The sequence below is a fragment of the Cyprinodon tularosa genome, unplaced genomic scaffold, assembly GCF_016077235.1.
Source record: "Cyprinodon tularosa strain WSP-4 unplaced genomic scaffold, ASM1607723v1 ctg359, whole genome shotgun sequence".
In the NCBI taxonomy this organism is placed as follows: domain Eukaryota; kingdom Metazoa; phylum Chordata; class Actinopteri; order Cyprinodontiformes; family Cyprinodontidae; genus Cyprinodon; species Cyprinodon tularosa.
The window spans coordinates 20,815-44,359 of record NW_024039073.1 but is presented as its reverse complement, the minus strand read 5'-3'; the positions used below and the strand labels follow the sequence as shown (position 1 = coordinate 44,359).

Sequence of the window (23,545 nt, the reverse complement as noted above, 5' to 3'; positions counted from 1 at the left end):
CAGCTCACAAGTACAGAGCAATGAAATGAACTCTGCATTTAACTCATCTCCTTTTGGGAGCAGTGGGCTGCCATTGTGTTGCTCTTAGGGTGCAGTGTGGGGTTCAGGATCTTTGCTCAGGGACCCAGAGTGGCAGTCTGTGGGAGTGGGGCTTGAACTCAGAACCTCTGGGACCCAAGCTCAATGCCCTAACCACTAGGCTGCCACTCCTCTCATTCTGATCATACGTTTTTTTCACAATTAATTTTGACTTGAGCAGGTAAAGAGCTGATGTGGCAATAAAATTAGTATTTTTGTACTTGAAACAAGAAAATCAGACAACATACACCCCTCTAAGATTAGTTTTTTTTCTTATTTTCAATGTCAATTATCTTATTCAATTGACAAATAGTCTGACCTGCTCAAAACAAGTTAAATTTAAGAACATTTTTTTTTCCTTTTTTACATTGTAACTGTAGGAAGAGCCGTGCTATATGTCCTATTGTTACTGAAGGGTAGTAGATCGAGTTTAGCATCTTCCAGTCTGCGATTATTGCGATATTGCTCTGATATCCTTAACTTTATCCTCCTCTAGTTTTTTCTTCATACAGTAAAAAAAAGGCTGATTTCGGATCATACTGGAACCTTAACTAATTCCATTTAAAAATGCTAAACTCTTACAGCTTTCTGTCTGAAAGCCTCAGGCTCATTTCAGTGTCAACGTGCCGGTTTTTCTCACTCTTTCAGGGCGAACTTTGTTAGAAAGGATGATCTACTCATGGGTGCCTGATTAACTTTTATCCAATTTTAGCCATTTTACACTGGAAAGAAAATCTTTCTTAAAATAAGTTCATTTGTTCTTGGATTGAGGAGGAAAAGTAGACATTTTTCCAATGGAACAAGACAATTTACATTTAAGATAAGAAAACACAATTGCATTGTCTTATTTCAAGTGCATTTTATCTAATTATCTTATTAAAAAGAGTAAAAATACTCATTCCATTGGCAAACTATCTAATTGACCTACTCAAATTAAGGGTAATAAATAAAAATAAAATTTTAACTTATTTCTACTTGTTTTTCCAGTTTAGGTAGTAAATATCCCAGTAAGTTAAACAAAAACAGGATATTACAGGTGCTGGTCATAAAATTAGAATATCATGAAAAAGTAGATTGATTTCAGTAATTCCATTTAAAAAGTGAAACTTGTATATTATATTCATACATTACATACAAACTCATATATTTCAGATGTTTATTTTGTTTAATTTTGATGATTACAAATGACAACAAATGAAAATCTCAAATTCATCATATCAGAAAATTAGAATATTGTGAAAAGGTTCAAAATTGATGGCCCCTGGTGCCACACTCTAATCAGCTAATTAACTCAAACCACCTGCAAAAGCCTTTAAATGGTCTTTCAGTCTAGTTCTATAGGCTACACAATCATGGGGAAGACTGCTGACTTGACAGTTGTCCAAAAGACGACCATCGACACCTTGCACAAGGAGGGCAAGACACAAAAGGTCATCGCTAAAGAGGCTGGCTGTTCACAGAGCTCAGTGTCCAAGCACATTAATAGAGAGGCGAAGGGAAGGAAAAGATGTGGTCGAAAAAAGTGTACAAGCAAGAGAGATAACCGCACCCTGGAGAGGATTGTGAAACAAAACCCATTCAAAAATGTGGGGGAGATTCACAAAGAGTGGACTGCAGCTGGAGTGAGTGCTTCAAGAACCACCACACACAGACGTATGAAAGACATGGGTTTCTGCTGTCGCATTCCTTGTGTCAAGCCACTCTTGAACCACAGACAGCGTCAGAAGCGTCTTGCCTGGGCTAAAGAGAAACAGGACTGGACTGCTGGTGAGTGGTCCAAAGTCATGTTCTCTGATGAAAGTAAATTTTGCATTTCCTTTGGAAATCAAGGTCCCAGAGTCTGGAGGAAAAGAAGAGAGGCACTTCATCCACGTTGCTTGAAGTCCAGTGTAAAGTTTCCACAGTCAGTGATGGTTTGGGGTGCCATGTCATCTGCTGGTGTTGGTCCATTGTGTTTTCTGAGGTCCAGGGTCAACGCAGCCACATACCAGGAAGTTTTAGAGCACTTCATGCTTCCTGCAGCTGACCAACTTTTTGGAGATGCAGATTTCATTTTCCAACAGGACTTGGCACCTGCACACAGTGCCAAAGCTACCAGTACCTGGTTGAAGGACCATGGTATCCCTGTTCTTAATTGGCCAGCAAACTCTCCTGACCTTAACCCCATAGAAAATCTATGGGGTATTGTGAAGAAGAAGATGCAATACACCAGACCCAACAATTCAGAAGAGCTAAAAGCCACTATTAGAGCAACCTGGGCTATCATAACACCTGAGCAGTGCCACAGACTGATCGACTCCATGCCACGCCGCATTGCTGCAGTAATACAGGCCAAAGGAGGCCCAACTAAATACTGAGTGCTGTACATGCTCATACTTTTCATGTTCATACTTTTCAGTTGGCCAACATTTCTATAAATCCTTTGTTTTTATTGGTCTTCAGTAATATTCTAATTTTCTGATATGATGAATTTGAGATTTTCATTTGTTGTCATTTGTAATCATCAAAATTAAACAAAATAAACATCTGAAATATATGAGTTTGTATGTAATGTATGAATATAATATACAAGTTTCACTTTTTAAATGGAATTACTGAAATCAATCTACTTTTTCATGATATTCTAATTTTATGACCAGCACCTGTAAAGGGATAGTTCGGTATTTTTGACATGAGTCTGTATGGCATCCCCATCACCAGTGGCATGCAATCACACTGACTTACCCCTGGCAGCGTCCTGTGAGCAGAGTTATCGTCCAGTTTTGGTCAAGCCGAAAGTAGGAACAGCGAAATAAAACTTTTCTCTTCCCAAAACATTATGTGCCATGTCTTCCTCCGCCTAGCTGGGCGGAGGGAGACATGGCTGTTGTCAGGTTCTCGCTGTCTGAATGACGGCGCGCACTGATACGAACAGAGAGAAAATAGGACCAAGTGATAACGACGTGTGACTTTTTCCACTACAAAGTTTTTGGGATGCAAAAATATCGCTCTTTTGAACACATAATGTTTTGGGAAGAGAAAAGTTTTATTTCGCTGTTCCTAAAAACCTGACGGACTACTTTCGGCTTGACCAAAACTGGACGATAACTCTGCTCACAGGACGCTGCCAGGGGTAAGTCAGTGTGATTGCATGCCACTGGTGATGGGGATGCCATACAGATTCATGTCAAAAATACCGAACTATCCCTTTAAAGGTGTTCTAATTTTCCTGATGACTGTATTTCTGCATTGAGGAAAGATTTGCATGAACTTCTAAGCAAATCCAGTCTGTTATGCTCACTGGACATTTTGTCTCCAACATGTAATTTGATGGTCATAGTCTTAAAGAGAAATGGGAATGCAGATAAAGGATGACAAACAGTATTTCAGGGGAATTGTTAACCTGAAAACTCTAGTTTTATTTAGAGGTCCAGCTTTAAGATGTTTGTGACTCATGTCTAGTTCGCTCTGATTTTCAGATACAGCTTTTTCTGGATTATAATTTCTCTTTGAAAACTTGGATTAAACTTGAATTGTTTGTATTGTAAAAGCATTTGCTGCCAGGGGTGCATAAATTAGCAACGGCGGGTGTTGTTGACTGTGGACCAGAGCAATCTTTGATTCATGCAACTGTAATCCGATGAAAGATAGAAACACAACTTGGTCGATCTGAATCTGCTGAGAGTGAGATAATTGTTTTTGAGTATAAGTGGCTATTTTCTGCTATAGGATTAGATTGCAGTCTGATATTACAGTTGGATGTCATTCACTGACTTATTGTAATTTATTACATGTGGAACCTTAAGTCATGACTGATTTTTGTCAGCTGATCATCCAGAGCCTGAGTTGAGGGCCTGACCCTTTAGCTGATTTATAACAGGACCGTCGGTTGTAGCTTCAGGTTTAGATTCCTCAACCACATTTGTCCTGATTCCTTGTCTGGAATTGCACAAAAAGAGCTTAAAGCCACAAATAGATCTCAGTCACTTAAGATGGTCACTGATTGGATACGTCCCTGGGTGTGTATTATAAAGATGGACAAAGGAGAAATTAAGCTGAAGGCAAACTAGTTTCTTGAAAAATGCAGCTCTTTATATAATGTCATTAAAAATTAAACAAAAAAACGAGGCCACTTTATTGTAAGCAGCTGTGTCTTTGTAGATGGTGCATCATTGGTTAAGACTGGTTAAAGCTCAAAAGGATCAAACATGGCAGCTTCTCTTTATGCATTTCAGTGGAAAGCCTTCAGCTCTCTCTCACTCTTCCAGCAGCTTGATGGAACAGCTGGAAAACCTTTCAATCAAAATGGTTTCCTTTTAAAAAGTGTCTTCCTTCATCTACTTCCCCTGACTTTGGTTTTTTATAGCTTTTATTATTCTATTTCTGCACAGGGATCTTGATGGTACAGCCAGGATGATCAGTGCTCATTTAGATCTGTTTACAGAGTTGTAGAAAAATTGAGAAATTTTGAAGTTGAAAGTTAGATTAATTTGTGGTAATTTTTTTGTGTTTGTTTAAGAAAAAACTGAAATATAGTGTTTTATAAAGAGGGGCAGCATTTAATGTTTTTCCTTTTCATTTAATCTAAAGGCGGAGAACTTGCTGCTAGACGCAGACATGAACATAAAGATAGCCGATTTTGGCTTCAGCAACGAGTTTACTTTGGGCAACAAGCTGGATACTTTCTGCGGCTCTCCGCCGTACGCAGCGCCGGAGCTGTTCCAGGGAAAGAAGTACGACGGGCCGGAGGTGGATGTCTGGAGTCTGGGGGTCATCCTGTACACGTTGGTCAGCGGCTCCCTGCCCTTTGATGGACAGAATCTCAAGGTAGGATTTTCATGCTGCGACTGACCTCAAGCTTTCATTACTGGCTTCATGGTCAAATAGCCTAGGTTGGGTTTTTCTTTTTTGCACCACTTCAGCTAATGGAGATCTAAGATTGTGTCTAATGCTTCCTTTGTTCTTAGGGCAGCCTGCTAAAAATGTTTATCTGATTTCATTCTGTTATTAAAGCACAGCACATCTTGGGTATCAGTTTACTTTGTTTTTTTTTAGATTTTCTTGATAAACCACGCTGGATTTGAGCTTCTCTGCTGCTGACCTCACCTCTTAGTATTGGAAATGTATCTGAACCATCGCAGCACACAGAGTCTACAAACCTTGTCACTGATTTAGAAACAGGATTCGTGCCTGATGCAGTAGAATTGATGTTCTGATGTTTTCCCAGCAGGCTGTCAGAAATTATCCTGATGCTTTTAAAGCTCGATGAAAGGGTTTATAAATAGAATACCTGAGCTGAGATCCCCTCACATAGTGTGTGTCTCATGGTATGTCTCTCCATAGACGGTCTAATGGACAATTATTCATCAAATCTATTTTAATCCTTCTGCTGGGTTCAAAACTCCTTGACTTTCAGGCTTTTATAATCATTTTTAAACTGCATATTTTTTAATTATATTGAGTTTCATGCTGTGAACAGAGTGTGGAGTGTCTAATAGATCATTGTTATTTACAGCATGCTATAGTATCTTATAATAAATTCAGTCTGGTCTAGATGATCTATTTGAGGAGTTAATTTTTTTTATTTGAAGCCAGATGGATTTTAATATTTTCATTTATTTTTTATTTTTTTTAACCGCCTCCATTTGTTTTGTGCAGGAGCTTCGTGAACGCGTTCTCAGAGGAAAGTATCGCATCCCTTTCTACATGTCCACGGACTGTGAGAACCTCCTTAAACGCTTCCTGGTCCTCAACCCTGCTAAGCGTGGTACTCTCGAGGTGAGGGTGGACGCAGAAAATGTAAATATCCTACCTAGCTCTTAATCCTCTCCCTGTAGCACGTTGCAGAATGCCATCTTACCCCCCCTCCTCCTCTCTGCCCATGCATCATCTCCTCTAACGCCCACAGTGTCCTGTTTTCTGTGTCTCTCTGGCCCACACTCCTCCTCCTTTTGGATGTTGTATATATGAATAATACATCTCAGTTCTTCTGTTATCTTTCCAACCTGAATTTGTTTGTGCAGTCTGCTCCTTCCTTTATATCGGACTGATTTTTGAAGAATAGTTTTATGCTGCAAGCTCAAACACAGACCAAGGGTTGCCACCATACATCAGTGTTACTGTTGCTTTAAATCTGGAAAATGTTTGGGCTTTAATTTGTTCTGTTAACAGTTACTGGAGGATCCAGCAGTTTGGTGAAATTTTCTGCTACAGAAATGTTCAGTTTAAATGTCATGATTAAACCTTTGAGCCCATCGCTGTTACCACTGTGAAAAAAATCATCCTTCAGCTTCCAACACCAAATGTTAGCAACAAAAAACATGCTTATTGTGAAGTTATGTAGAAAGAAAAACTTATCGCAAAATAAATAAATGTACGATGGAATTGGTAGATTTTAAATTTTACATGCTACTTTATATTTAAATTGATCCAATATTACAGTAAATACACAAGTGAATTATAAAATACACAATTTAATAATTAAATTCCCCTTGGATAATTAAAAAGCATTTAAAAAGATTAAATGTAACAAAGAAATCTGTTTAAAAAAAAAAAACTATTCCCTCAAACTATGATGATGAACGAAATTGTGTATTTGTAGGGCATCCGTCTGTGGCACCATTATTTTCAGAGTCTGAAAAGTTGGTGAACTTAAACTCAGTCTTCCTCTGCTGATAAGCTCTTTTGGGATCAGATGTGTTGAAGCAGCGACTTCTCTAGAATTCCCCCAAACACAGGAGTCACTTCAATATGTGATTAGAAAAAGCTGGAATCGAACCCACAACTTTAAATGACTCATCTCCCAACCAAGCCCCAGTCATCAAGTTTATAAAAATGAAGTTTTACTTCCTTTCCCCCAAATAGAATAAAATTTTGTATAATATTTCAAAAATTTGGATCATTTATTTTGTAAAGTTGAAATAAGATTTAGATTTTTACATATTTTTTACATCTGATCATCTGAGAAAAAAAATAGAAATGACTTCAGACCACCACATGTTAATCCTCAGTGCTTGATGAAATAAGCTTAAATTATTACAACAGAAAAACAGCATTTTGTGTTTCCAGCATATATTTAATATATTTGCAGGGTTTAATTTTCGTAAGCCAATGCACTGATCATGAATGTCAGACAATACAGCTCTGAAAGTAAAATATGTTTAAATTTTAACAGCAAATATCATGAACTTCTCTTGACCCTAAGATTTACTTTAGTGATACCAATAAGTGTAACTTCACTTTTATAACTATGAAGGTTTCAAAGTGTTTTTTCCTGCTGCAAATTTTTCAGCTTCTCTGCTGGATCATCTGAGAGATGCAAAGTAAAGCACATATGCATCATCTGATGAAAAACGGACAAAAACAAAACAAAATCTTGAGTAACTATCACATCAACCCAGGCAGAAACATACTGGGCAGATTTCCTTTGTTTCATAAAGACGTTGTTTATATTTCAGTGAAGGAGTCTTGAAGAATTTTGTGGAGCTTGTTGTAAAAGAACAAATGCATTTGTAGCTGGTGTGATTGTTGGATGTCAGTCTGTCTCCTCTGGATGTGGCTTCATTGACCTTAACTGGGACAGTTACGTCAGAAGCTGAACGGGTTGATTGGGATATTCCCTTATCAAAACCCCAGAGAGCCATTGATTACCTGGAATTAAAGTTAACGCTGCTTCCTAATGGGATCCATCTGAGTTCAATATAGATGCAGATTTTTACTTATCTCATCTGAATGTGATTGATGCCACATCTGTGTTTCTGCAAAGGTTTTAGTAAAATGTCAAATGCATCAAAAAGACAGATTAAATGTGTATTTATGGGTACAGTCACAATATTTTACTATTTGCATGTAAAAAAATATATGTAATCTTTATGAATATGCAATGAATCAGACTACAGCTGTCTCCCTTTGATTTTTAGCAAATCATGAAGGATCGATGGATCAATTCTGGATTTGAAGAGGACGAGCTGAAGCCGTACACTGAACCAGAACTTGACATCACGGATCAGAAGAGAATAGGTAAGCCATGCTGACAAACAAATGCTGCTCTGCTGGGTTTTAAAGTGAGACTTTAATTCGTATTGGCTCTGGTTACTGTCCAGCTTGAACGTGTTTAAATGTGTAAAGTTATCGCTTCAAATCGAGAGGGCGTTCATTTTTCATTGCTAAAGGGCTGAAAAAGAAGAGATGAAACATGATGATGAATAAATGAACACAAGCCGCGCTGCTGCATGCAGAGAAGGACAGAAGCCTTCCCATTACATCCTGCATAGAAGCTGGAAATAGAAGGGGAAGCTCTTACATAACAGCAGCTGTGGTTGGCTGTACATAAACATGTCAGTGTGTACTGGCCATCACCAAGAGGAAGAAAGCTAAGGGTTACACTTCCTGAATACTGATCATACTCCGAATTTTACAGCTAGAGATATTGTCTATATATGTAGGGGTGAAAATATTTTACTCACTAATCAAAATTTAGAATAATTCACAATTTGATTTAAATTCAGTTCAGATTAAGGAGTTGATTCTATTAGATCATTCAGACAGATTACATTTTTCTATTTAAAGAAACACAGCTGATTGCACCCAGTCATTAACTTTGCAGGATTCGCTCCTCCTGGATGAGCATATGGCGACAGTCGACATTTGCTGGCATTATGTCATTGACTCTGCAGCAATCCCTTGCTCTGAGCATGCACACAGTGACAGTGGAAATGAAAAATTCCTTTAAATGAAGCAGACATACCAAAGGAACATTGAAGCACTGATCCATATATGCTTTCTATGTTAAAGACGGTAATGGTAAACTAGCTCCATAGGTTTGTTTGTCCAGGAAAGACGGTTAAGCTGATGAAGCCAGTTTTCGAGTCAGAGGGAAAGAAGATGGTTCATAGTTGGTCAAAGTACAAGCTGAGCCCATATCTAGAAGAGAACCAAAGTGGGCCTTGTTTTTCAGTGTTTAGTCCTATCATCTAAAATTATAGTTGTTGATGGCAGCAGCATCCCAGCTGAAGCCTCCTTCAGGGTCATGTCAGAGCTAAACAGCTCCAGACCAGATGAAGGTGTTATGATGTGGAAAAAAAAATAAAAAATAAATAAAGTTAGAGATTTATCTAAATAAAAAAGCAGAATTAGAGAATAGGAGTGGAATGTAGAAAAGTGAGGAGGGAAGTGGTCTTCTAGCAGTCTAAGCCTATAGCAGTATAACTGTAGAAATGGCTTTGGACAACCTGAGCCACTCTATCAGCTTTGTCAAAAAAAGAAAGTTTTAAGTTTTGAAAGTTGACAGGTTGTCTGCCTCATGGATTAAGATGGGAAGTTGTTTCCACCGGAGAAGAGACTGAAAAATTATGTTTTCTTCTGCCCTAATGTGAGACATAAAAGTTAAACTGATAACGTTTTTCTTTTTTTAAGCTAAATTGTAATCTCAGCTAAATTGATTTCATCAGTTACAAATGGAATACTTAGATGAACCAAATAGGAACTATTGCATAACATCTAACTGAATAGTATCTGTTTAACTTCCACCTTTTTGGTAAAAGCCAGCAGGAGTTTAACTTGATGTCCAGAATTCAGGCATTGTCTCCAGGTACAGCAATGCTCCTCAGATATTGTGATATATGAAGTTTTCATCAGTTTTCACCTCTCCCTTTGATTTTTGTGCTTCTGTTTCAATACTCAACTTCTTAACAATCTGAGGGTTATCCTTCCCCCAGACCAGGACTTTTTATTCGTGAAGGTTTGGGTAAAAATGAGGTCAGTGCATAGAGGACTTTAAAATTCCCCTTTAACGGTGAGGAGCTTTAATGCATATGGCAAGATGTCTCCTTGTGTCTGATTTTAGTAAAACACATGAAAAAAGAACCTTTTTTTTGTTGGGTTTATTTTGTTAAAATATCTATTCTTTTATCATATCAAATTTGTTGAATAGTTTTCACAAGCCCCTTTTTTCAAAGTCAGCAACTCGCAGCTTTACAGCTGAGATGAACTGTGAAGCTGAGAAAGAATCTGATGTGTGAGAGGAGCTGGAGGATGAAAGTGAGAAAAATGAGATCAAGCCAAGGAAGATGGCAGATCCAGATCTGCCTGGTTAGAGAAGCAGAGCTCGCTCCTTTCTTCTTTCTGGACACACAGGAAGGCTGATTTTACTGAGAGCAAATCCACTGATAGTTTCCTGGTGTAGTTAACCTGCAGTTTGAGCATGTATTACCCCAAAGAGTATAAATATAAAGAGTATTTTGCTTTACCACTGCTTATGCTAACAGCCTATGGGACATAGAGTACATTGGCAGGACATCTGAACACATCGGCGATCCATGAAGGATGCATTTTACACCTTTGCTACTGTGCCGTCCTTCATACCCTATGAAGTTTTCTACAGTTGGTCACAAAAAACAAACTTGAATGTGATTTTTAGAGTCTTGTTTTTTCTGTTTTCCACAAAGGGTTTACAGAATACAGCTAGCTGCACAGAGCCAACAAATACAAAAACATTGTACCTCAAAATGCCACCCATACCAGAATGTTTAATAAGTCAAACTTGTCCTGTATTCTCTCATTTTATACATTCATTTAGAGCAGTGTTCATTTGTATTAAAGTCTTGCGGAGCGTATTTAAAATCTTGCGAAAAAGTAATGATTCCGCCTGAAACGATAAAATATAAGAAAATATAAGAGAAACATAGAAATACCTGCTTGCAGATATAAAATTCACAGCATTGACAGTGGGGGATTTTCAGATCTATGATGAGGTAGATATGATGAGTGGCCAACATCATTTTTACAAATTGGCCGAATTTTTGCAGCGTAATGGTTGGTCCGAGTCAAAATGATGATTAAAAACAAGTTGTAGCCCAGCTCTTATTTTTAACATTTTCCCTTTAAGTATAAAATTCTGCTTTTTGAATTTTTTTTATTGGAAAACCAAAGTTTACCTTTTAAACGGCAGATTTTTTTATTTTTATTTTTTTTGTAAATGAATCCCTTGATGTTTTTCTTTCATGCAGATGTGATGGTGGGTATGGGCTATAACCTGGATGAGATCCAGGATTCTCTGGCCAAGATGAAGTATGATGAGGTCACAGCCACTTACTTGTTGCTGGGCAGGAAAGCCTCTGAGGTACAAACACACAGCTTTATTTCTCATTTGGCTCCTTACTGATAAGTATTATCTGTTCTGCATGTCTTTACTTGTGATAAATGTTTTAAATCTTAGCTGGAGCCCAGTGACTCTGCCTCCAGCAGCAATCTGTCTCTGGCCAAACCAAGACCTAGCAGTGAGCTGAATGGACAGTCACCGTCCCACCTCAAAGTGCAGAGGAGCGTCTCCTCCAACCACAAGCAAAGGCGGTACAGTGAACAAGGTGAGCAGACTACAGTTCATTTTCTCAACTCTGGGCTCTAATGTTGAGCATCAGGTAAATGAAAATATCACTGCCTCAGAGAACTGGTAAATCAGGGGGTGTCAATACTCTTAGTGGATCTACTTCCCTCTCCCACCTGTGATTAGGATCTTTGTCTTTAAAGGTTTAACAAATCAATAACCTTGTTATGAAGATAAAAATGATGCATGCCTTTAAAAATGTGATATACACCAGGAACAACAGGGTCAGTGGTGCCAGGCAAGATTAGAGGGGGGGCCTGAACCAGTCCCCTCCATCTATGGCCAAGAATTTATTTTCCTTTTACAATCTTTACAAAGAAATACAGCTTTATTGTTAAGTTACATACAATCTTTTACTATTGTTAGTTTCTTCCTATTACCCACTGCAGTATTGGCGAAGTAGCCCACCTGCAATTCCTTTACTTAGACAACATTTATTGTCATTTTGTATACACAGATAAACAAAACGGAATTACATTTTACAGCTCTCATGACATTTCCCTTTTCTGAAAGTGCAGCAGTGATCAAATGTAAACATTGTGGGAGAAACACATTGGTATGGTCAGTTTATTGCAGAGTCTGTGACATGATTTAGTTTTTACAACATTCAGCTGTCTGATGGCGGTGGGGAAGAAGGTCCATGTTGGGGGTGTGACTGGTCATTTATAATGTTACGGGCTCTGGACACACAGCGCTGGGATGAAATGTCTTTATTGGAGGGAAGAAGAGTCGTGGTGATCTTCTCTGCTGTTCTCACCACTCTTCTTACATTCTTCCAGTCTGCGGCGCTGAAGCCTCCACACCACACAGTGAGACAGCTGCTCAGAACGCTCTCTATGGTGCTTTTGTAGAAGGTGGTGAAGATGGGTGGGGGCAGGTGGGCTCTCCTAATCCTCCCTTGGAAGTTCATACGCTTTTGTGTTTATGCTGCTGACACAGCATCTTTAAAGCTGCTATACCGACTGTTTCGCCCTTTCACCATTTTCTCCTCGTTCAGGCAGCGGTTCCTCCACAGTTTAAACATGGAGACGGTGCAGCAGCCATAGAGCTCTCACCTGAGCAAAGCACCTCAAGCTGCAGGAACAGTTTAACTTGGGCTTGTTCTCACCTGCAGAAAAACTGTGCAGGTTGTAAGCTCTCTGATGGCGCAAGAAACTCAGCATTTTGTCAGGATGTTCTGTCTTTACTAGATGAAGTTATAATTAAGACCGGACCAACGGGTTGAGGTTGATGCTTTGAATTTGACTGGCATGACCAGGCGTGTCCACAGCTGCATCAGCCAGGTGCTGCAGCAGCTCAGGTCAATACATATACAATCCTGCTGTAAAGCCCCAACTGCTTCAGGTTTTGACCATAACATTTTGTGCATAATCTGAACATGCTTACAAACAAAAAGTATTGAAAACTTGCAATGCATGAATGAAACGATTTTTTTTGTATCCTGAATAGTTAACTTTCTTATTTATTTAATTAGCTAATAATTACATTTCGTTTTGCTCTAGAAAAAGGTTACTTATAATTGCACATTTTAGGCATTTGTTTTGCCCACTTTTCACTCAATTCCACTTGGTAAAATAAAGCTTCCTGCTGTTGGATATAACCTAAGGGTTTAAAGGAATCATCCTTTATGTTTGAACACCGTTGTGTTAACTGGCCCCTTCCTAATAATGAATCAGTAGGAAGAGGAACCAAACCATGTAGAATAGAGTGGAGTAGCAGAAGGATAAGGGAAAGTCTTGAAAGATCAGGAGGAGAACTTAATGGAAATTTGGTCTATAAAGCAAAATCCTGAGCTGCTTCTTTTGGACAACTGACTATGACTAGTTTCCCTAAAGAAGCAGAACATGTCAGTTATAAATGTCAGTCTATCAGCATGCTAACCATAAGGTAGCCAAGCGTCCCTCATCCTCTGCTTTTAGCTCAGCTTTACCCGTCTGAGATGTGGACTTGTCCTGGGCTGTGTGGGTTAACGGCTGTTCTGATTATTAAAGGGTTATTACACCCTTCTCCTTCTTTAGATATATCCAACCAACAGCTTTAATGAGAACAAGGCTTTCAATACATCTTCCATGATTTTCCTTTTAGTTTCTTCCATTTGTCTTAACCTAAGACCAAAGTTCTGCAAAACACAAATTGGTCTAAATAGAAGTAAAAAACTTCTTAAAGAAATTGTTCTTCTCTGCCTTTGTTTGAGCAGGTCCTGGTCCCTAGCATTAGATAAGTAGATATACTGCTCTTAGGATAAAGTGCAAAAATCATTTTCCATTTGCAGATAATTTTCTACTCAAATAAAATGTTATTTGAGTTCACTTTCTGCAGTGTTGGCACAACTGAGCTGCCTTGGTGTCACAGCTGTTAACTTTGATTTCAGCTTTGATTGTTTTCTAACCTATAAAGGAAGAAATAAAAAAATGCTGCTGGTTTATGAAATAAATAAACATTTTACTTTCTAGAGGTTTTTATTCATTGTCAATCAGTTCTTTTTTTCTTTTTAGAATCACTTTAAAACTGGCAGACAAGTTTATATTTGGTTAATTAAAGGTTTACTCGACAGCATGGTATAATCTGTCTAAAAAGTGTGTAATGTTTAACATGTTGCTTTAAAGTAATATATTTTATTTCCCACACGTTTTAAGTATAATGGGGAGCAGAGGCTGTTTGTATCAGAAGTAGAAAGAATCTGGTCAATAGGAAGAAGGATCGAGTTAAATGCAAAGTAAATTACATGGAGGTTCTTCTTCCATCAGGACAGAGACTCTGAACGCAGCCAGAGCTGGAGTGGAAAAGTTTAGATTAAGATATTTGAATTATAATAATTATATAATATAATCATTTTTGAAAAATGCCTCAAGAAATTGTTAGTGCCAGTTTGTGTTTCTAGCCTGAACATTTCACTGAAAACTTTTGCAAAATATTGTCAGAATTCTCAAAGAAACCCATTTTGTCTTCTGTTTCCCTCATTAGTTGGTCAGAACGTACCATCAGGGATGGCGCATCCAAAGAGAAGCCAGACCACCACAGGGGACAACAGTGTGAAGGAGGAGGGCGGGGCTCCGATTCGGAAGCCAAGCAGCGCCGGCAGCCGAGGCGGTCAGCCTTCCAGCCCTCTGCTGGGCAGCGCCAACAACCCCAACAAGGCCGACATCCCTGACCGAAAGAAAGGGGCCACCACCGGTCCGAGCGTAAGTAACCCACAGTCTTTTCAGAAAGGGCCGACTATGTACCTCCTCTGTAACTACAAGATGGTTTGAAAATGTCTGCCAAAAAATACTATCAATTTCATGGCTGTTTGAAGAGAAACTGCACTAATTTCTCTCCTCTTTTATATCCAGCAGTCGGAATACATTTCTTTTTTTTAAAAGAGCCACTTTATATCCTCCTCAGAGAGCTCATGTCATTGGATTGTAATTACAATCTTATTTTTCTCTATTCTGTATGGTTGCACTGCAAGAAAAGGATTTCCTGCTGGGGATTAATAAAGTAATTCTGATTCTGAAAGGAAGCCGTTTTAACCCAGTCCATTAGTTTTATTTGTACTTTAAGCAAAGACGGCTGCCTGAGTGAGAAGAAAATGGTTTCTTAGAATTCTGTTCCTGTTTAAGCTGGGATTCTGACATCAGCCTTTAATATGCTGGGCAAGCATACAAAGATGATAGATTCAGGATGGGTAAACACAGAGCAGAATTTGTTATCAGCAATACCTTTATCCACTCTTGTGTTTCTAAATAAGCAGTCCCAAAAGGGATTTAAATTAAAAAATTATGGTTGAAACACACCTTAAAAGTATGGTCTACAGTCCAAAAGGGAATAAGAGCAACAGTGGCTCTCTCAAGGGCTATGAAGATTCCTGGAAATCCAAATTTCCCTCCCTCGAAAACAAACATCAGGAAATGGAAGCTGGGGGAGGTGTATGGAATGGAGGCTTTAACTGCTCAACTACAACTAAGATCTGATGTTTTTGTAAAGAGGTGGCTGCCCAAAACAAGATACCTCTCCAACTGAGGTGATTCCGACAGTATGCTGTAATGTCTTAAATGCCCACTTATTTATTTACTATTTATTTTCAGTCATGTAAGCTTTGTGGGCCCAAAGGGTTTTTCTTTTTGGGGATTTTTTCCTGCCTTGTGCAGGATCATCGTGATGTTGTCAAGGAATGTTTATATTCTTTTTAATAAAAAATAAAGTAAAAAAAAAAATACTGTTAAAAATCATCAAAAATACTTTTTTAATTATTATTTTTTGAAGTTTTGCTAAATGTTTCAGTTACAACTGAGGTGGATCCTGATGGCAGGGATTTATTTTTAAAAAAATTTTCTGCTTAAATTGGTTTGTTTCGTTTAGCTGCTCCAGTATTCAGGAGTCGCCTCATAAAGTTAATAAAACTTTGCTTACAGACTAGGTTTTTATGCTGGATGCCCTTCCTGGGATTCAAACCAGCACCATAGCCTAAGGCTTAAACCACTTCACAATGGAGACCTTTGCTGGTGAAATTTCAAACGTCTTTGTTTGTTTTGTTTTTTCCTTTGCAGAATAACTCTGCTTCAGCAGGCATGACCAGGAGGAACACGTACGTCTGCAGCGACAGAAATAACGCAGACCGCCTCTCTGTCATCCCTAACGGGAAGGAGAACAGGTGAGAGCTTCATCTTGGAAGAAACAACAGATTTGGTCAAACCTCCCATCACAAATGTCAGATCTTTTGCTTGAATTTTTTCTTCTTCCGTTCCTCCTTTTCTTGTTTTTATTTTCACCATTTCTCATGTTTGTTTTTTTTCTGCCTGTTTGTGATTGGGCCTTTTTCTTCCCCCCTCCTTCCTGGTTTGGGCATGCCCAGCATGACTGAGATGGCTTGCGCCACTAGCCCCTCTTCTGCCTTTGCGGCCGTCGTGTTCGGTGCCTCGTCCAGTTCGGTACAGCAGAGGTATCAAACCTTCAACCCTTTGTACGCTTCTCAGGCAGATTGGGCCACCCTGCCCCACTCCTACTACGCTCTGGACCACTGCCCGGCCAAGTAAGACAGCAGGGCCTCCAGTCCCCCCCTGTCTGTCTCCTTCATGCATCAGACCCCGTTCTGCCCTCGCTAACCCTCACATGCAGCCAGCTTAACACGGTGACCCTGCAACTAATGCAATACTTCATTTCTAAAGAAAACTGAGTAAACCAGAACATTGTTCATGCGGCTCTAAAATGTTTGCCTCATGGCATCATTTGAAACATCACTAAAAAGATCTGTGCCTTTTTATGCTTGGCAGAGACGTAGCTCAGACTATTTGTTCTCTGCTCCAAACACGTAAAGATCTTCCACTGCTGCCCAGTTGTCCCAGACAACTGGAACGTCAGCAAATCCAACCTGCTGACTGTAATCAGCTTTCACTCATGTGACTCATTTTTGCATTATATTGCTGAAAGTGTCTATTTCTACATGCACCTAAACTTTGACATCTAGTCCAGTGTGCTGATACCCCCCATTTCCAGAATGACAGCCTTTAATATCCTGTGAGGTAACGATCCAATCGCTGCTCACAGCATTGATCAGAGCAGCAGGTATCAGAAGGTCACTTTAACGCATTTCTTCCAGCGTATGCGACTCCCCTTACGCATGACACCGTGCAGCATCAGCTTTGGTTTCTGTAGGACTTTCTTTTCCCAGGCCATGCAGGTTTCTGCAGGCCAGTAGACTGTTCAGCCTGGAGTCTGAAGGAGCTGGCTTTATGATCTAAACAACCTAAAGAAACTGTCTAGCATTTATTGCTTTTCCTAAAACTGGAGAACTTTAAGATCTCACAAATAAGACTGTTTAAGTTCAAAACCTCAGCTTCTTTAAATTGGATTCCTTTTTTGATTATTCCTTAGTTAAATATGAAAAATATGTTTTTGTAGCAGAAGTATTTCTTGTTTAGGCCAGGATACCTTTAATCCTATATGTTCATAAAATAAAGGTAAAAATTCTTCTGATTGAAATTTGCACAGTTTTCAGATAATTTCTTTGGTTAGTAGGAAATAAATGTATATTTTCTTTTTGTCAGACCAGTAAAGGTGCTATAGTACTGAGCGTATGGTGAGCAGCTTTAATATAAATATAAAGTCAGATTCTTTCTATGGAATAATTTATAAATGTTTGCAGTTTAAAATCACTTTTCCTTCTTTAATGATTGTAGACTCCTGTTTAACATGGGCTGTTATTTCACACCTGCTTTGAAACAAGAAAGCAGCTGCTCACGGTAGGAGGAGAGAAAAACATGGATTCTAATGTTGATCCAACGGAGAATTCAGATTTTTCTAAATTTGGCTTAATCTCTGTGATTAAGTAGAGAAAATATCAACCCAGACTGTGGAACCAGCTGATCAAAGCTTACACCCCTGGGCTAATGTTCCATGATCCCACCGTTCCTCAGACGATCCCCTGCTTCTGCAGTAAACATTAACCACCTCTGCTCCTCACCTCAGTTTTCAGCTCTGAGCTCTCAGCCCTCCTCCTCTCTGCCTGGACTCCCCCCTTTCTGTTCGCCTCCTACCGGGTGGCCGACTCTCATCTCTCCTGCCTTCCCCAACCTTCAGTCCGAGCCGCAGCAAGTCTCCCCTTCATTGTTGCTCATTTATGGATTTATGTTTATGGCGGGAAGCTCTGAAGATTTTCGTTTTGTGACCCAACATCACAGGTTCAGGGATTTAATGTTAATGTTTTTTATAAACTGAGAAAGGCCAAAAATTGAGGTGTAATGCAGTTAGAATAACAGTCACCATTTTCACAAAACCAAATTGAAAATCCATGTAGTAGAAATAAGCTGCAGTCTTACCTAAAATGAGAAGGTTGATGCAGGTAGGTTGGTTTTTAGATGTTGGTACCAGGCCTCCACTAAATGGATGGAGTGTTTATTTTGGACATGACCCACATCGTCTGCTATCCTCTGGTAAAACATGAACACGGCCTAATCTGTAACCTCCTCAGACTGATTTCTCTCCCTCCTTCCACAGTGTTGCAGTTTCCCCAGGGGGTCAGAAGAACCCAGTGGCGTCAACTCACAGCATCAGCAATGCAACCACGCCCGACCGCCTCCGTTTCCCCCGGGGCACATCTGGCCGCAGCACCTTCCACGGCGGCCAGCTGAGAGACCGCCGCACGGCCACGTACAACGGGCCGCCGGCCTCCCCCACCCTTTCCCACGACGCCACCCCTCTGTCCCAAACCCGCAGCCGTGGAACAAGCAACCTGTTCACCAAGCTCACCTCCAAACTCACCCGCAGGTAGGTGATCGTACTCAGATTTTCCAGCGGGTGGTTTTAATCCACGTTTCTGCTTCTACATGTTTTGAAGTGTTTCTTAGCAACTTGAATGTTTAGGAGAAATGGAGGATTTATTTCTAACCCTTTTTGCAGACAATAACCGCATGTGATTTTTGAGCATATTATCCTGCCAGTATCAATGGTGAGGGAACCCTTAACAGTTCTTATTATTGTGATTGCTTTTCAAATATTTACAATAAATCTGATCATATGCGTCGCTGCCTGGTTGACTGCTGCAAGTCTTGACTTCTGAAGGAGCTTCAGTTTATATGATTAAAAACCAAAGACTGAGAATCAGAGCATCAATATCGACCCATCAAAGGTTTCAATAGATCAACCTGGATGCAGATGGAAACGGAGCGTCCGCTGGAAATAGTTTTATGATAAAATGTATGGTGCCTTGCATTAGTATTCACACCCCTCCACTTGTTCATACATTTTCGCTGTGACCTTCAGTGAGTTTTAGTGGGATTTTATATCACGACAAAACAAACTAGGACATCTTTATAAAGTGGAAGGAAGAAAAAAACTTATCTGTTTTCTATAAATAAGGAAAATTAAATCAGATTAGATGGATGAACTGTCTCTCTACCATAAAAGACATACTTCTGGAGGACAAGAAGAGCTGAGACTCTACAACTCTTCCAGAGTCACCAGAGGCCTTGCGGCTCCTTCTCTAATTCATTTACTCGTTTCATAGTTTTCAGTTGAAGAGATGGACCCATCTGCACTGAGAGATGTTCAAAGATTAGGATATTGTTTTAGAAGCTAAATCTACTTTAAACCCCTACAGCGACTTGACTGCTTTGTCCCTCAGTCCTAGCGTTGCTGTTTGCTTATTTTTTTTCTCTAACGAACCTTTTAATGCTACATTCAGACCGCACGCAGCAGAAGCAGCAAAACGCACGTGCTGCTTCATTTTGATGCTTGTACAAGTTTAGTTCTGACGCACGGCTGAAGCATCTTTGCTGTGGGTCTGTTGCGCGTTGGGCGGAGCTACCATATCCTTTCTTTGCCTGGAACAATGGCAGCTATATTTTCTGTGATCAGTGGGTAAAAAGTCTTTTTAATATGTTTTTAATTGAGAAAGTCCACCTGAAAACTTCATCTGTGCTGTCAGTTCATCCAGTTTACCATCCTGCCTTCAAATATTGTTCCGCTGACAGAGCCGCTCAGACCCCCACATACCGGCGGTGCGCTTTCACCGGGAATCCCATTTAACAGCAGCCTGTGACCCGCTCGCCTCTTTGTGGTTTTCCGCTACTGTTCACGGCGGCTGGAAGGCATTTTTCACATACGTAATCCAAACTGCAGGCACCAGAATAATTATATCAAACATATTTTGCTGGCAGGTTTCGACATTTAAAGTTAATTTAGACATTAATAAACTGTTTTAGCGGAGTGATCATAGCGCTCTGCATCAGCAGTGCTTTGTCTGTCTCCCTGCCAGCTCCCAGATCAGCTTCTCTGATTGGTTGATGTGGCACGTCGAGCAGCAAACGTTCAATTTTTTAACTGCTGGAGTTCAACTCCAGCAGCCGTGTTGCACACGTCAGATCCTCAGAAGATCATGGCCCTCTGCAGGACCTTTTGCTGCGCCTTGATGCACGTCAACCATTTTCTTTGCATGTAAACTGGCTTCTTCTGCTGCCTCTAGCACGTGCGGCCTGAACGTAGCATTAAGCTTTTACAAAACAACTGAGATGAAACCACATACAGGTGGACTGTTGACTAACACTAAGCTCTGTAGATTATTCAGGGTGTCAAAGTAAATGGGATGGACAACAGTTTTTAGATTTTTTTAGTTTTATAAGATGTAGTTGTTCTTAGCAAACGCTACAATGAACTGCTGTAAGAATATGTGACAAACCTAAAAGGGTGTTAGTATTTTTGGCAAGGCTCTACATTGTACACTCACCAACGGGTTTCCTTTATTTGGCGTCCTGGCAGTTAGGAAATTCCTTGTTCAATTCCTCGTTCAATTCATCAGCTGAATATAAACCCTCCTTATTGGCTGGAAACGGGGCTGAAGATCACTGAGAAGATCTTTGCTTTGAGGTTTCTGTCCAAATTACAAATGAGCTCGACACTCAGAGACAAACAGCAGCAATAGATGGGAGTCATCTGCACCTTGTGAGACCCGACACACAGGGCGCTGTAATGGCAGCAATGTTTGGAATCACGCTTTTCAGTCACTCGTCTCCCAGAGATTTGATTGGTTAACAAGTTAGACGGATTCTGACAGCCGAGGCAACAAGGATGAGGACATATTGGAACAGGGAAGATTCACGAGGCTTAAATGTCCCGCAGACTGCAGCTTGCTGATTGATTGTAGTGCTTTGTGCTGGCAATAAAGCAGGAACGTTTTGAACTTGTGTGTAGCGAGCCCACATGTACGCATCCAGGCCGACCTGGCCGGAGGACGGCGGAGGATCACGGTTGTTGCTTCCATAAGCTATGAAAGGACTTCGCCTCCTGTGTGCCGAGCCCTTAATAATGTTAAAGAACTGCATCCAGACATTGTGCCTGTTTTAAAGAGTGAGAAAGGCGTAACCACGTTTGTTTTTATAAAAACTAACTGCTGCTTCTGAGTGAAGAAGCAGTGGAAGCAGCAGCCAGGTCAGCGACGTCACTCCCACCAGGAAGTGAAATCATTAGACGGAGCAGGAGGAAATGATTCCTCACTGATCCAACCACTGATTCCAATCACCACATTTTTTGTTCATTCACTCAGCCTCTTCATGCCCCCCCCTTTTTCTCTTTCACCATTTTCACTGTTTCTTTGTCTGACTTTGTTGTAGAAACATGTCATTCAGGTTTGCCAAAAGGTAGGACTCCTGCACTGTACTCCGTTCTGCACCAACAATAACCAGATCAGTCTCACTGAGAAGCTGTGATTCTTCTTCTGTTTTTTAAGTGGGGCTGCTGGCACCAAACTAACACTATTCTTTTTTTTTTTTGGGCGCATCTACACACATGGCTTTCAAACAGATTTAGGCCGTTTTCCATTTTGGTTCTTGAGAGAACGGACTGTTCTGCAGAAAGACAGCAAAAAAATGTTCCTGGGAATCCTCTAAATAAAAACCTGTTTGTCCTCAGTTTGGCGTTAATCAGAGGGAAGCCATGTGTGTAAATGCTCTGTGTGGCTGCCGTTAGTCTGAGTGGCTGAAGGCTGATTGGAAGAGCCAACCAATCAGCTGATGAACCAACAGCAACAACAAAGCAGCTTGTCACTAATCGCTCGTCAGCATGCATGGGGTCCCTAACAGACGAGTGCTTTAAACAGTTTTCTGCTGCACTATTTGCTGTATACAGAAACAATCCTATACTCGGATAGATTTAATAGAAAAACGAAACATCAGCAACATCTTTTTTCTTAACCTTTCTGATAAGGATTATTTCTTTTCTGTAAAGGTTTGTTGGTTTTTCTCTATATTCGAATCCACCAACATCAAATCCTTGTCGTTTCTTAATGTTTCCCTTCTCTTCATAAAGGCCCCTCCCTGTAAAACGGAACATGTAGTTTACATCTGCAGGCAGAGCTGCTCTTCTTGGATGTACTATGGTACCATTAGCAGCTTTATGGCTGGATTTCAACAAATCAAATCAATCATTAAACTCCTTTAAATGACCGAATATCGTTTCATTAGGCTCTCATATCCCCTTTTTTTCATTTGAACAAAACTTTGTCTGACACTTGAAGGAACCAGTGTGAATGTCTTTAATTTAGTGTGTTTGTTGTCACATAGGCGCCATTTTTGTTTTGGTCAGGTCATGTTAAATAAAGCTGTATGATTAATGTTGCTGCACAGCATTCAATGTTGAATGTAAATATTTATATTTAACTAGTGCTCCAAGTTAGTCATTTGTGGATTATTGGCAGCATTAGTTCTGCTGAAATCAAAAGCAATCAGATGAATTGAGTTGAATCGACTTAGGAAATCTATCCAGCACTAATAAAGTAAATATTAGGTTGTGACTAAAAGGATCCCATGTGTACTCAACTCTCCAATCAATAACTGCTCTTTCAAAGTCCTGCGTTTGCGGAAACAGCTGGTCTGAGGCTGAAATGCTGCAATAATCATCGTTTTTACACCGGGATTGAAGTCTTCCTCATTTTTATAGATTTTTCCTGTCAGTCAGTTGTTTTGATCAGGTTAAATATCAGAGTATTTTATGTTTAATCATTCACTCTTCTTAAACTCTTTTAGTTTTATGTGATAACCTTGTGCCAAATTGTTTGTATTTCCAATGAGAATGATGATGCACATTAATCAAAATGCTTTACAAATAAAAATATTGTCCACCATGGGATGCATTTCTGTTGAGACCCCTCTACTTTGATGCCCCTTTAAAAAAATCGAATTGAACCAGTTGTTTTCATTGGTCACCTGGAATCCATGGTTGTGATTTATTCTCCATACAATATCGAAGCTGGAGGGAACATTTTGCAGTGAAATTAAACGGCATTAAAAATTGAGAATTGACATGGCTTATCTCCCTGAACAAACATCCCTCATGGTGATACCCGTTAGTGGCAGCGTCATGCTGTGGGCAGATGATTAGAGCAGTCCTGAAAGAAAACAGAGACTTGAGCACTAGTATGGAGGTTTGCAGAACAATGACTCGGCTGGAATGTGTGCTGGAATGGCCTAGTCAAAACCCAGACCTCTGTCTAGACCTTTTCCATGGAAGACTTTATTAGGGGCGCAAAGCTGATGGTTTAAAGCAGAGAACTTAAAAAGAATAAAGGCCAGATCACACCAGACATGATTTGGCGCCTGATGGCTGCATGGAGCTGGTCAAAGCGCTCGATTCTGC

The 23,545-nt window shown here is 39.9% G+C and overlaps 1 protein-coding gene across 19 annotated transcripts in view; it reads left to right on the top strand.

The window, feature by feature from the left end:
• The window catches only part of LOC119790237 (MAP/microtubule affinity-regulating kinase 3-like), a 68,514-nt gene that overhangs the window by 35,754 nt on the left and 9,215 nt on the right, over positions 1–23,545 (top strand). For 7 of the 19 annotated variants that reach the window (XR_005281693.1, XR_005281691.1, XR_005281695.1 and 4 more), the window contains exons 8-16: positions 4,648–4,884; positions 5,716–5,856; positions 7,977–8,076; positions 11,064–11,176; positions 11,273–11,420; positions 14,405–14,622; positions 15,970–16,073; positions 18,416–18,685; positions 21,526–21,552. Coding sequence is in view for 13 of the 19 variants with exons in the window: in XM_038295698.1 (XP_038151626.1) it covers positions 4,648–4,884; positions 5,716–5,856; positions 7,977–8,076; positions 11,064–11,176; positions 11,273–11,420; positions 14,405–14,622; positions 15,970–16,073; positions 18,416–18,685; positions 21,526–21,552 (1,358 nt within the window). In the remaining 6 variants the exon portion in view is untranslated. Of the gene's footprint in view, positions 1–4,647; positions 4,885–5,715; positions 5,857–7,976; positions 8,077–11,063; positions 11,177–11,272; positions 11,421–14,404; positions 14,623–15,969; positions 16,074–16,274; positions 16,471–18,415; positions 18,686–18,817; positions 18,840–21,525; positions 21,553–23,545 lie in introns of those variants that run through there. The other 12 variants (XR_005281694.1, XR_005281692.1, XR_005281696.1 and 9 more) reach the window with 5 other exon arrangements.